Here is a 13644-nt window from a genome sequence, read left to right as displayed (position 1 = left end):
CGGCTGCACCTGGTCCTCCGCCCGCCTCTGGCAGCCGCGGGACGATGCCACCGTGAGCCTTCCCCAGCTCAACCCCAAACTAAGGCCCATGTCCGTGAGCCCGTGCCTTTCCTCCCGCCACCCTGCATGGCTCCTTCCACTTGGCTTCTGAGGTAGTAGCCACTGCCATTGTAATTTAATCTTCCCCACCCACTCCAGCCTGAAGAGTACAGACCAAATATTGTTCTTCCTTGATTAAGCGCCGTTGATTCGATACTAGGTACATAGTATTTGGGGATGTAATATATATAGAGAAGAAATTATCAAAATTTCCAAAGATAGCTGCGCAAACATTTTCTTAAGTCTTTAAAAAGCAGTTTGTGGAAGAGGGAGAGTTTACTTCTTTAACCTTTCAGTGTCATTTTTTTTTACGCTTGGAATAAGAATTTGATTTTTAAAGTATGTCTTAGGGCTGTCTCTTTGTTCTGAGTTTACCTGTGCTGTTTCAGCTAATAAACTGTTTTTAGGCAAATAGCTTATAACACTTCCCAGAAGAAGAGTACTAAAACTAGAGTATTTGAAATACAGGAGTTACCCAGGACCACAAAGTATAAGAAAGGGCTGAGATAAATAATGAGAACACAGGGGCTGAGAGATGTCCTTTGACTGCTCTCTGACATCTGTCTCCAGCTGATCATTTCTGTTGTTTTTGAGGATTCCTGGGAGATAGGGGGAAACTCAGATAGCAGTCAACCCCCTGTCTGGCTTTGCTCTGAGTTACTGCTCAGTAACTTTGATTCAATGTCTCAGAAATCATCTTATCCATTTATTATACTTACATTAAGTCATATGTTTGTGTAAGATATCCTGAAACTGAATTATACTAGATTATAGGGTTTTAAAAGTTGAACCTTTTGGGGGTGTGTGTAGGGGGAGGTGTGTTTTAAAACAACACAAATTTATTCTTATAGTGCTGGAGATCAGAAGTCCAAAATTAGTCTTGTGGGACTAAAGCCAAGGTGCCAGCAGGGCTGTGTTCCTTTTGGAGGTTTTAAGGGAGAATCTGCTTCCTTGTCTGTTTCAGCTTCTAGAGGCTGCCTGTGTTCCTTAGCAATGGCGTCTACTTCCATCTTCAAAGCACATCATTCCAGCCTCTGCTTCTGTCATCACTTCTCTTTCTGCCAGCATCATCATATTGCCTTCTCTGATTCTGACCCTCCTGCCACCTTCTTATAAAGCCTAACCTGTGCCTTAAAATAAATGAAAAGCTGAATAGACTGAAAATGAACAGTTCTTGGATAAGTCAGAAAAGTGAGGTCACAGGGCAAACTCCTGTCTCCCAAATTGGAGAGACAGGTGAATACAGAGAAGCACAACTTAACCAGAACCGAAACCTCCGTGAAAACCAGTGCTAGGGGTAGGAAAACCTAAACCATAATTGATGAATTACTGGAGGCTCAGTGTGGACAAGGCTGAGTTAAAATCTCAGGCACCCACCTACACCCTAGTCATTAGGGGGACCTCACACTTTCGTGAGTTTTACCTCCAGGAACTCTTAAATTGAACCTTTTTATTCATAGTTCATGATGTGTGTTTTAAATATTATATTGCTAGGCAAAATGATTATGTGTATTCAGCAGTCTTGTAGGGGGGAAAAGCCTTGACCTAGCAGTAAGTCATTTCTGTTTGTAGAATATGCTTTTTAAATGTGCCAGATATAGCTAATTTTGGGGCTAACACTAGTTTAAATTCCTTGAGCTGTAATACCTTCTCTCTTTCTTTAAATATTTCTCACCAATATAAGAATCAGCAAGACTAACTGGGACCACACCTCCCGTGAGGGTGCAGACCCTGCATACAATCCATCAGAATACTGTTTTCTCTACCTTTAAAAATATTCTCTAAATTTACCTCGCCTTGCTGCCACCTGAGTCCCAAGCACCACCCTCTTGTGTAGATACCGTAATGGTCTCCCAATTGAGTCTTTTTGTTTTCCGTCTTAAACTTAATGCCCTGTTCATCGATCTGGAGACTTTAGCGGTCTAAGTTAGACCAGGTCTTTTCCCTGCTCGAAGCCATTTAAGAGAGTACTGTCTCACTAGAAAAATGTCTTAAGTATTTTCCTTGACCTAAAGGCCCTTCAAAAAGTGTTTCTTTGTCTCTTACCTCTCTTCCTAGCTCACGCCACTCCAGCCACGCAGGCCTCATTGTTTTTCCCTGCACAGGCCATGCATGCTTCTCCCTCTGTCCAGAATGCTCGTTTCTCCAGTTATTCATGTGGCTTTTGCCTTAACTTTACTCAGGTGTCTTTCTATTCAAAACCCACCTCCTCACAGAGGTCTCCCCCAGGCTCTATCTAAATAGCCTTCCTGGTTACTCTGTCCCCTTACCTGCATTTAAAAAAATTCTTTTTATAACACTTAGTACAACGACACTGTATATATATTTGCTTATTGTCTGTCTTCCCTACTAGAATGTAAGTTCCTGAGGTCAGGAACCCTTTGTTTTATTTTTTATAGTCCCAGTGCCTAGAACATAGTATTGTTTCATAAATATTTAACTGAATATTTGGGCATAGAGACATAGTAACTTGCCCAAAGCCACATGGGTAGAAGGTAGCAGAGCTGAGATTCAAACTCAGGTCTGCCTAACTTCAGAGTCTGAACTTGTTAAATTTAACAAACCATCGTGCTACCTTGTCCAGCACCAGAATGTCTAAGGTTATTCATTACTTCACATTCTGATGCTGATAATCACTGTTTTGAAGTAATTCATGGTTCTTTTTTATAGATGTCTAGTTAGAACTCCTTATCATAGATGAATGACTGTTTCTGTTGTTGCCACATTTTGTTTTCCTGCTTGCCAGTTTTATGGTATAAATCAACAGAAATATGTATATTGACGCACAATATCTAGTGCCATTTTCCCTCTTCCGTATATGAGACAGTGACTTAAGTTTTTGTACAGTTTGTGTAATAGTTCATAAACGTATGGCTGTTTTTGTTCTTCTCTGTGTCCTGTTGGGTGCTACAAGTCATGTAAGGATGTATGAACTCCCCTCAGGGAGTTTACGGTCTAGTAGATGGTAGGGGAGGGAGACAGATCCACAGATGACTACTCTTCAAGTCAGAATGCTCTAAGTGCTGGGGTGTAAGAAGTGATGTGACCATTCATAGAAAAGTTGAGTAAACCAGGAAAGACTTTACAGAGCAAGTAGAATTTGAGAGGAGTTTTGAATTTTAAATACGTGTTTGAGAGTTGTATTCCAAGAGGAATGAGCAGCATGAGCAAAGGTTTGAAGACTGAAAGATAATTTAAAGAGAGGATGCGGGGCTTCCCTGGTGGCGCAGTGGTTGAGAGTCCACCTTTCGATGCAGGGGACACGGGTTCATGCTCTGGTCCGGGAAGATCCCACATGCCGCGGAGCGGCTGGGCCCGTGAGCCGTGGCTGCTGAGCCTGCGCGTCCGGAGCCTGTGCTCCGCAACGGGAGAGGCCACAACAGTCAGAGGCCCACGTACCGCAAAAAAAAAATAAAATAAAATAAAGAGAGGATGCAGTCCAGCTTGAGCACAAGTGGGAAAGCTGTTTGGGACTATGCTGTGAGATGACTTAAGTGCTAGGGGAAGGGTTAACTAGTTCCTGAGGCAGTAGACATTACAGGTTTTTGACCTGTGATATTAGATTTGGTAAGTTTATAAGTAGTGTTTAGAGTCCATCCTGTGGATTGGAACTGAGGAAGACTCTAGGCAAGAAACTGTTTAGGAGGCTGCAGTAAAATTGAAGGCAAGCTTTTTAAAAGGCTTTGTAGCAGTGAGATTGGGAAGAAGGGAATAAATGTCAGTGGCATTGGCCGAAATAAAATCTTGAGTACCTAGCGATTCATAACTGTTTTGTGTAAGGGAGAGAGAAAAATCAAAGTTGAAGTTTCAAACCTGAGTCACTTAGAAAATGGGGGTCATCAGAAGAGAAATGAGGATTAAAAACCATTTTGAGGAAAGCTGATACTTGTTTTGTGTTGCATGACAGTAGTACTGTGAACTTACTAGTAGTGATTGTGTTTAATGGGAAACGCTTTCATTTTCTGGATTATTTTTACTGGTGATATTAACACTAACCAAATATGAAACATTGTTTTGATTATTTGTATTTGCTACAATTTCTATAAACCAATATAGTTCAGATTGTATAGTTTTGAGAATTCATTTTTGATAAATCGTATATCGTAGTAAGTTTATTAACAAAGCTATTTTCAGCTAGTTGTGTTTGCTCTGTTTTAGTTATCTGTCACCGCATAACAAACCACCCTAAACTTAGTGACTTAAAACAGTTGTTTAATTGTCTCTCATGAGTCTTTGGGTTAACTGGGCTTAGCTGGGTGGTGGTTTCTACTCCTTATCATGTCAGCTGGGGCTTCAGTCATCTAGGAGCCTTAGCTGGGTGGAAGTGAAGAGGGCTCACTCACATGCTAGTCATGACTTGGGCTGTGAGCTGAACTAGAGCTGATCATTGGCGTGACTCGGTTCTCCTTCATGTGGGTGCTCACATCATGGTGGCTGAGTTCCAAGAAGGAGAGTCTCAAGAGCCAGTATTCCATGAAGAAGGAAGGACACACTTCCAGTTCTCCTAAGGCCTAGGCTCAAAGATTCCAGAACACCTCTTCTGCCATATTCTACTTGTCAAAACAATCACAGGCACAGCTCAGATTCGTGCAGAGAAAATAAGCTCCACTTCTTGATGTGAAGAGTGACATGTACTTACAGAGCTGGGTGGAATTAATTGCTGGAGGCTATCTTTGGAGACCAGTTACCACATACCCCAGAACTTCTAAACCATTCAACAGATACTTGTTTGAATATTCACTTTCTATCAGATAATGTTCTAGTAGATGGAGTAGTAACTGGATTCATAATGCCATTTCCTTGGGGACACAGGGGATGAATAAGTTAACGTAATTTTAGAAACCATTAAGTGATATGAAGAAAATCAAAGCATGGATGAAGGTGCCATTAAGCAAGATGAGAATGGCTAATGACTTAGCAAAAGTTGTCCACTTAGGCTAGAGCTAATCTGAATTTTCAAGTAGAAATTTGCTAATAACTCATGCCATAATCAATATCTGCAGATACAAAGTACGAAGCACAGAGTTTAGCACAGCACTGTTCAATAGAACTTTCTATGATGATGGAAATGTTCTCTGTTGGTGCTATGCAGTATGGTAGCACTAGCCACACATGGCTCTTGAGCACTTTGTATGTGGCTAGTCCAACTGAGGAAGTGAATCTTTTATTCATTTTAAATTAATTTAAATAGTCACAGTTGGCTAGTGGCTACTATACTGGACAGTTCAGGCCTAGCATTTAGAAGATGCCAAACACTCTTGCCCTGTCCCAGACCTGTCTACTTTCTTGACCTACTAGGACTTGGTTTAATTCTGAATGGTAGTCATGTTGCAGCTAGGTATAATGAAAAAGGCATGGAATATGGAATCAGACAAATTTGGGTTTGAATACCAGCTCTATTAGTGTTGCATCCTTGGATGAGTTTAATCAGTCTTTTCCTTGTAGTACTTTGGGAGACATTAATGTGTGCAGAATGCTTAACATTCTTTCCATTTGAAAACTTTCATTTAAAAAAGGAGAGAACATAAAAGTGTGTATTTTGTGACTGTAGCTATAAAAATTGCATACAAAGACTAGAAACGGGGATACAGGAATATGAACATAGTTTTTAAGATGATGGAGTTTTACACGATTATTTTTAAAATTTTCTCCTATGTTATGTTTTTTTTTTTTTTTTTTTTTTTTTTTTTTTTTGCGCGGTACGCAGGCCTCTCGCTGCTGTGGCCTCTCCCGCTGCGGAGCACAGGCTCCGGACGCACAGACTCAGCGGCCATGGCTCACGGGCCCAGCCGCTCCGCGGCACGTGGGATCCTCCCGAAACGGGGCACGAACCCGCGTCTCCTGCATCGGCAGGCGGACTCTCAAGCACTGCGCCACCAGGGAAGCCCCTATGTTATGTTTTGCAAAAGAAAAATTAAATTTAAACTGAAATGGTCTTAAAATTTTTTTTCTTTGTAGACAGTTTTTTTTTTTTTTTTTTTGCGCGGTACGCAGGCCTCTCGCTGCTGTGGCCTCTCCCGCTGCGGAGCACAGGCTCCGGACGCACAGACTCAGCGGCCATGGCTCACGGGCCCAGCCGCTCCGCGGCATGTGGGATCCTCCTGGACCGGGGCACGAACCCGTGTCCCCTGCATTGGCAGGCAGACTCTCAACCACTGCGCCACCAGGGAAGCCCCTGTAGACGGTTTTTATAGTGATGTTTTTATGTTAACAGTAACTTCAGCCACCATATCAACTATTTTTAGGGTGACAGACTACAGCTAATTTCTTTGTTTACCTCTTAATGTATATTTGCTTTCTGATTATTGTTCTTCTTTGTATTCATTTTACTTCTGGTTATTCCTGTATTTTTTTACTACTAGCTTTTTTTCTCTGTACATTTTTCTTTTTAAATCATTTACTTAATTCTACAAGAATTTTGAGGCTACTTCATTCTTACTTCATTCTTAATATTCTCCATAGTGATGTTCACCCTGTTCTGATTTTTTTGTTTTTCTTTTTTTATTCTTTTTAAAATCTCCTCTGTAGTTAATTCCTATTTAAGGCTCAGTCACACTTATTAGAAGGTTTGCTTTTATTGATAATTTGCATTTAAATGTTCAGTTCAGAATTTGGGAAATTCTCATCCCATAACCCTAATCCCAGCTCTTGTACTCATGAATACCAACTTTGCACAGTAAATGGCAGCTCTCCCAATTTCCCCACCTGCCAGTTACACCATTATAATGGTCAGTGAATTCTAACATTGTGTTCCTTAATTGCTTTTCTGCTTAAAATGTTCTGGATAATCCAGAGTTTTATTTCATACTTTTAGAGTCAAATAAGCAATGTTTTATCTCCCATTTTACTATGGACAGTAAAAATGGAACTTCTTGCATCAAGGAGTTGTATGGGGCAAATATGTTTAAAAAGTGTTGTTACTTTCTTGAATATCACCATTGAACTGATATAAAACTATCTGTAATCATGAACTCCCATGAATTCTGTTCTTGAATTTTTATCCACCTATTGAACGTTCCTACTTAGATATTCCTTATCACTTTTTAAAAATTTTATTGGAGTATAGTTGATTTACATGTTGTGTTAGTTTCAGGTGTACAGCAAAGTGATTCAGTTATACATATATTCATTCTTTTTTAGATTCTTTTCTCATATAGGTTAATTATCACTTCTTGATAATACTTTTGGGCTTAAAATATAAAAAGTCCTGATTCATATATGATATATTCTCCCAGTCATCTGGGCTCAAAGTTTTATAGTTGTCTTTGATACCTCCCTTAACTGTAGATGATCATCAAGACCTAGTGATCCATTCTTCATAGGATCACCTTCATCCTACTTGTCACATATCCTAGGTTCCTCTGCATACATGTGGATTCAACCAGCTGCAGACTGTGTAGTACTGTAGTATTTACTGTTGAAAAGTATCTGTGTATAAGTGGATCCGTGCAGTTCAGACCCACATCGTTTAAGGGTCAACTGTAAATGAGAGTATTCTGAAAACTTGTACAATTTGCAAAAAATTACTGGCCTCTTGGTTCTTGATCTCTTGTCAGCCTTATTTTCCATACTTCCTTATAAGAGCCTTTCACTTTGAGACAGTGTGCTCTATCCCTCAGCCAGATATGAACTACTTTTATCTCTCGTTGGTTCAGCTTAATATTTATTAAGCACTTATTCTTTGCTAGGTGTGTATTTATGGAATATATAAATAAAACACATTTTTTCCTCTCAATTTCAGTTCTGTTATTCTTCAAAACTGAGCTCTGTCTCCTCTGAAGCTTTCCTTTGATCACCTAGCCTAAATAAATTTTTCCTTTCAACCAGAAATGTGGAGCTCACTGACATATCCTCCCCTCCCCCTGCTATATGTGCAAGATAACATCTATACCAAAACGTGCATAACATTTTTTTTCCAGTTTTATTGAGATATAATTGAAATACAGCTCTGCATAATGACTTGACATACATATACTGCAAAATGATTACCACAGTACATCTAGTTAACCTCCATCCCCTCAAATAGTTATCAAAAAAATGGGTAATTTAAAGGTGAACATCTGTGTCACTACAATCAAAGCTCAAGAAATCGAACATTACCAGTACCCCAGAAGCCCACCACATGCCCCTTCCCAATCATATCTCTCCCACCCTCCTCCCTAGAGGTAATAATTATCCTTTTGTGATAGTCATATTCTTGCTTCTTTTTATAGTTTTGCCATCTGTGTATGCATCCCTAAACAGTATTATGTTTCCTGTTTCTCAAGTTTAAGTGCATGGAATCATATAACTTTTTGACGTGTTTCTTTCAGGATTTTTGGTGTTAAGTGTAGCTGAAGTTCATTCATTTTCATTGCTGTACAGCATTTCATTTGTCCATTTTATTACTGATGAACATCTGGGTTGTTTATAGGTTAGGGCTATTTTGAATATAGCTGCTAGGAACATTCTCACATAAGCATCCTGTTTTCCTTTTTTTAAAATATTTATTTATTTTTGGCAGCTTTGGGTGTTCATTGCTGCACACGGGCTTTCTTTAGTTGCGGCGAGCAGGGGCTACTCTTCGTTGCGGTGGGTGGGCTTATTGTGGTGGCTTCTGTTGTTGCGGAGCACAGGCTCTAGGCTGGCGGGCTTTAGTAGTTGTGGCACATGGGCTCAGTAGTTGTGGTACACAGGCTTAGTTGCTCCGCGGCATGTGGGATCTTCCCCGACCAAGGCTCGAACCCGTGTCCCCTGCACTGGCAGGTGGATTCTTTTTTTTTTTAACTTTTTAAAATAAATTTATTTATGTTGACTGTGTTCGGTCTTCGTTGCTGCACATAGGCTTTCTCTAGTTGCTGCGACAGGGGCTACTCTTCATTGTGGTGTGCGGGCTTCTCAATGCAGTGGCTTCTCTTGTTTCAGGGCACGGGCTCTAGGTGCACGGGCTTCAGTAGTTGTGGCACGCAGGCTCTAGAGCACAGGCTCAGTAGTTAATGGCACACAAGCTTAGTTGCTCTGTGGCATGTGGGATCCTCCTGAACCAGGGCTCGTACCCCTGTCCCCTGTATTGGCAGGTAGATTCTTAACTACTGTGCCACCAGGGAAGCCCCAAGTATACTCTTTTTCTAGGTTATATCCCTAATAATTGAATCACCGGATCACTGGATATGTGTAACTGCAGTTTAAGTAAAGCCAATTTTCCGAAAGATTGACCCAATTTAGACTTCCATCAACAGCACTGTGATACATCCTTTCTTGCCAGTTTTAGAATCATCAGACTTAAAATTTTGCCATTTTGGTAGGTGTGTAGTGGTATCTCTTTGTGTTTTAAATTTGCATTTCCCTGTTTCCTTTCCATATGCTTATTAGCTGTTTGTAGTTCTTTTCTTATTAACCTACTATCCTTTCTCTATTTTTGTATGGGAAACTTTAATTTAAGAAGTACCTATACAGTCTTTTTACTTATCAAAGATTTTTGATTTTATCGGGACCAGTCTGGCCTTCATGCTGTAGCTGGTTCGTCTAATGCCAGTATGAAGACAGGAGGAAATTTTGGTCCTTACACTAATCCCACCTTTTATAAAAATTTTTTTTATTAATACGTAAAGCTATTTGCCCAGTAAGCATTCATTTGGTAGCAAAAGGTATCATTCAATAGACAGGTATTTTTTGTGAGTGCCTGCTAGGTACTACATATCTTCCGAAGCTTTGGGAACAAGACACAAAATTCCTCCATTTATTGTCTTATGTTTTAAACTCAGTATTAAGGGCTGCATTTATCCAGTCCTGTTTTATGCCATGGCAACACTGAACAATCATTGAAAAGAATTAGCTAGAAGGTACTGAGGCAGCCAGTAGTCAATAAGCATGTAATCTTTGGAGTCAAACAGACTTTGGTTTCAGTTATGAGTCCAGAAATGCGTGACTTTGTGCATATTATGTAAGCTCTCTGGAATTCAGTTTTGTCACCTGCAAAATGGAAATAATAGCCTATAATGTTATGATGATTCAGTGAGGCATTAAATACACGTAAACTGCATAGCACATCACGTGGCAGGTATCCATCACCAACAGTGATGAAATCTAAAACCTCCTTCCCAAATAGTGTAAGGTTTCATGTCAAGGACTGTGGTGAGGAAAGAAACTGGTATGGTTCCCATGTATGCCTCAATCAAATATGAAGATGGTATATATATATAACTCATCTTCCATTTTAGGACTTTTGGGTTGTGGAATGGGGAAAGGCATATGTGGAACAGGAAAATGAGATATGAGATGGTCCAAAATGTTTGGAGTCCCCTTAAGTACAGGAGCAAAATGAAAAGAAAACCAGTACTGCCACATCTACCTCCGTAACACATCAGGTGGAGGCTTTTATTTTTGTTTTTTCCCTTTTGTAATTATGACAGTGTTGTTTTCCAACCCTGTTTATATCCCTTATTGCCTATCTCTGTGTTCATTTGATTATTATATCCCCCTAACAATATTAAAATGAAGATATTTTCTTTTATTTTGACTGGCCTTGAAATTAAAACTTGAATATGAGAGCAGTAAAATTGGATAAATATCTGCATTCAGGGCAATATTATAACTGGTGTATTGTGTACTGTTTCATTACAGCTAATAGATTTTCAGTGGAAGCTGGGTATGGCTGTGAGCTCAGACAGCTGCAGATCACTTAAGTATCCTTACGTTGCAGTGATGCTCAAAGTGGCAGATCATTCAGGCCAAGTAAAGAACAAGTCCTTCGAAATGACAGTTCCACAGTTTCAGGTTTGTGATAAAACTCATTCAGTTTAGCCATTGTTCTGTAATTACTGCTTAAAAAGATACATAAAATCTTCTTTAAGAGAAAATTTTAACTTTTTATTTGCAATTGTTTTGATGTGCTTTACATGCAAAAGATCTGGATGTGCTTTATTTGGGAATTTGATAAATTATTTTCAATATTTTCAATATAATATGCTGAATTTGTATACTGACACGCCATCACTTTCAAGGACTCATCTGTGAGTGTGTTTAAGAAATTTGCATCTTTTCTAGCAGGATATTTACTTTGCATTTAACTGCTTTATTCTTCTTAGGCTTAATATTCAAGAGTGATTAAGCTAAATGAATCTTACCTTTGAACAGTATTGACCCTGAATTTTCTGACTAATAATGTTTACAAAATGTAGATCAGACCACTAGTACTTGATGGCTAATTTTATCTGCTAGGGATTAGAGTAACTCAATAATTTATTTATAGAATCATGTTATATATATTACTATTATTATTTTTAGTATCCAATATTATATATATTATTATTCTACCTCTTTTCTGTAAGCAAGAAAGGAAGAAAGGGGGTGGATGAGAAATCATTTTCTTTTCAATGTACATACAGGGAAATGCTTTGTCTTTGGCTAGTTTAACTGGCCTTAGAGTTTTGTTTTTGTTTGTTTTGATCCCTTTGGTGAGTGAACAGATATGAATTCTTTCTTATAGCATACTTTCTGTTACCATGAATTCCAATTTTTTTAGATTCCACATATAAGTGAGATCATGCAGTATTGTCTTTCTGTGTCTGACTTATTTTACTTAGCATACTGTCCTCCAGGTTCACCCATGTTGTCAAAAATAGCAGGATTTCCTTCTTTTTAAAGGATGAATAGTATACTGTTGTGTATATATACACACCACATTTTCTTTATCCATTCATCTGTCAACAGACGCTTGGGTTGTTTCCATACCTTGCTATTGTGAGTAATGCTGCATTGAATGTGGGAGTGCAGATAACTTTTTGAGGTAGTGATTTTATTTCCTTTGGATATATACCCAGAAGTGAGATTTGTGGGTTATATTGTAGTTCTGTTTTACAAATTACATTTTAAGGATGTTCTCTCCTTTTGATTCCTTTTTTTAGAACAGCTGTGTCTGCTGTAGAACAAAAAAGGGTCACAGATTCATTATTTTTAATGCTAAATGGTGTCTTGGAAGCAAATTAGGACTTGGTTGGAAGGAAATAAATGTAGTGTACTGTGATATGTGAGTAGCTTTCAACTGAACATAAAGACCAAATCTATTTCAAAAAGGGATATAGGTTTCAGTCCTTTTGTAATTCATAATACTGGCCTAATTCTTATTTTTCTTTGCCACATTTGTGCTCCCTGATTCCACCTCTTAAAATTTTTTTCTCATAGTAAAAAGATCACAAATGGGGCAACTCTTTTAGAGGTAGTTTTTATGTGGCTTACAGCTAACCAGGCAAACAGCCTGTTAGTCACATTATAGGACTGAGCGCCAAGGAGCATTCTTTGAGCTTTTGACTTTTATCTTTCTAGTAGCTGAAATTATGATCATGAGTATATATTTTTTAAGAAATGGTTACGTCCTCCTTCGTTCCATAACAAACTTACATATGAGTTAAAACAAAATACAGATACTCTTTTAAGTAGCAAAATAGAGAATTAAGTCCAAAGAAGAGGGAAAATACAAGGATGTAAATCATTAGAGTATATCAAATTTGCTTCCTACTTCTCGGCAAGTAGAGGATAAGAAAGGAAAACAGAATTTGATCCCTTTTTTATCTGATGTTTTATCTGATGACTTCTACAGAACTACCATACCAGCTTGGTTTTTAATTGAAAGAGAAATAAGCTTCTACAATGTAAGCTACTGTCAGTGTTGGGTCTCTCTTAGTATAACTGACAAGACAGCCCCTATCACCCTGAAATGCAGTCTTTCACTGTATTAAAAGTGGTTCAGAGCCTGGGAACCAATCTGTCATTTTTTTAAAGTCTTCATTGTTGAGAACAGTGCTGGGCATTTAATAAATCTTTCTGTTGTGATCTCAAAGAACTTTGTTGGATGCTTTAAAAAAGTTTGTTTATGAGCTAATTATCCAACTCTACAGTAGTATTTTTGCTTGCACCAAATTACACCTGTTTGTTTCTTATAGTAACTTTTGAATAATAATAGTTGAGGAAGTAACATTAAAATGCAAACTTAATATGTTCTAGAGCCTCTGCTGGTTAGATATAATTAAAAGAACTACTTAAATAGCCTCTAAAAGCAAAATTAATATTGTTTTTCCCCTTTCTCTCCAGAATTTCTACAGACAGTTCAAGGAAATTGCTGCAGTTATTGAAACTGTGTGAAAACTGATTACTTTGTTGATGAATTGCTACCATCATTCTAAAATCATGGACTTTACTTTCTGCAACAAAACTGCCTAAGGATCAAATGATATTTATTGAATGAAAATTATACTTTTGATTTTCCATTTTTTTAAATAATAAAAAAGAAAATCAGACAAACAGGAATTACAAAGTGGTGATCACTGCACACTTTGTGAATATACTAAGAGCCACTGAATTGGAAACTTTAAAGGGTGAAGAACTCTGTGGTGTGTGAATTATATCTTAATGAAAAATAAATCAGACAAACAGTTGAATGATATTAAAAGCAGCACAAGTTTATGTATTAGACCAATAGTTTTTAAAATTACTGGTAATGTTACCCATTTTATAAACAAACTCTTCTTTTTTAGCATTCATTTTTTTATTGATGTATAGCTGATTTAC

At 38.3% G+C, this 13644-nt stretch overlaps 1 protein-coding gene across 1 annotated transcript in view; it reads left to right on the top strand.

Moving 5' to 3' along the window:
• Positions 1-13383, top strand: part of COMMD6 (COMM domain containing 6) — a 14399-nt gene extending 1016 nt beyond the window's left edge. The window contains exons 3-4 of the mRNA XM_007446596.1: positions 10702-10854; positions 13168-13383. Of these exons, the coding sequence (XP_007446658.1) occupies positions 10702-10854; positions 13168-13218 (204 nt within the window). The 3' untranslated portion in view covers positions 13219-13383. The remainder of the gene's footprint in view (positions 1-10701; positions 10855-13167) is intronic.
• The last annotated feature ends 261 nt before the right edge of the window (positions 13384-13644 follow it).

The sequence above is a fragment of the Lipotes vexillifer genome, unplaced genomic scaffold, assembly GCF_000442215.2.
Source record: "Lipotes vexillifer unplaced genomic scaffold, Lipotes_vexillifer_v1.1 scaffold994, whole genome shotgun sequence".
NCBI lineage: Eukaryota > Metazoa > Chordata > Mammalia > Artiodactyla > Lipotidae > Lipotes > Lipotes vexillifer.
This window is presented reverse-complemented; position numbering and strand designations above follow the sequence as displayed.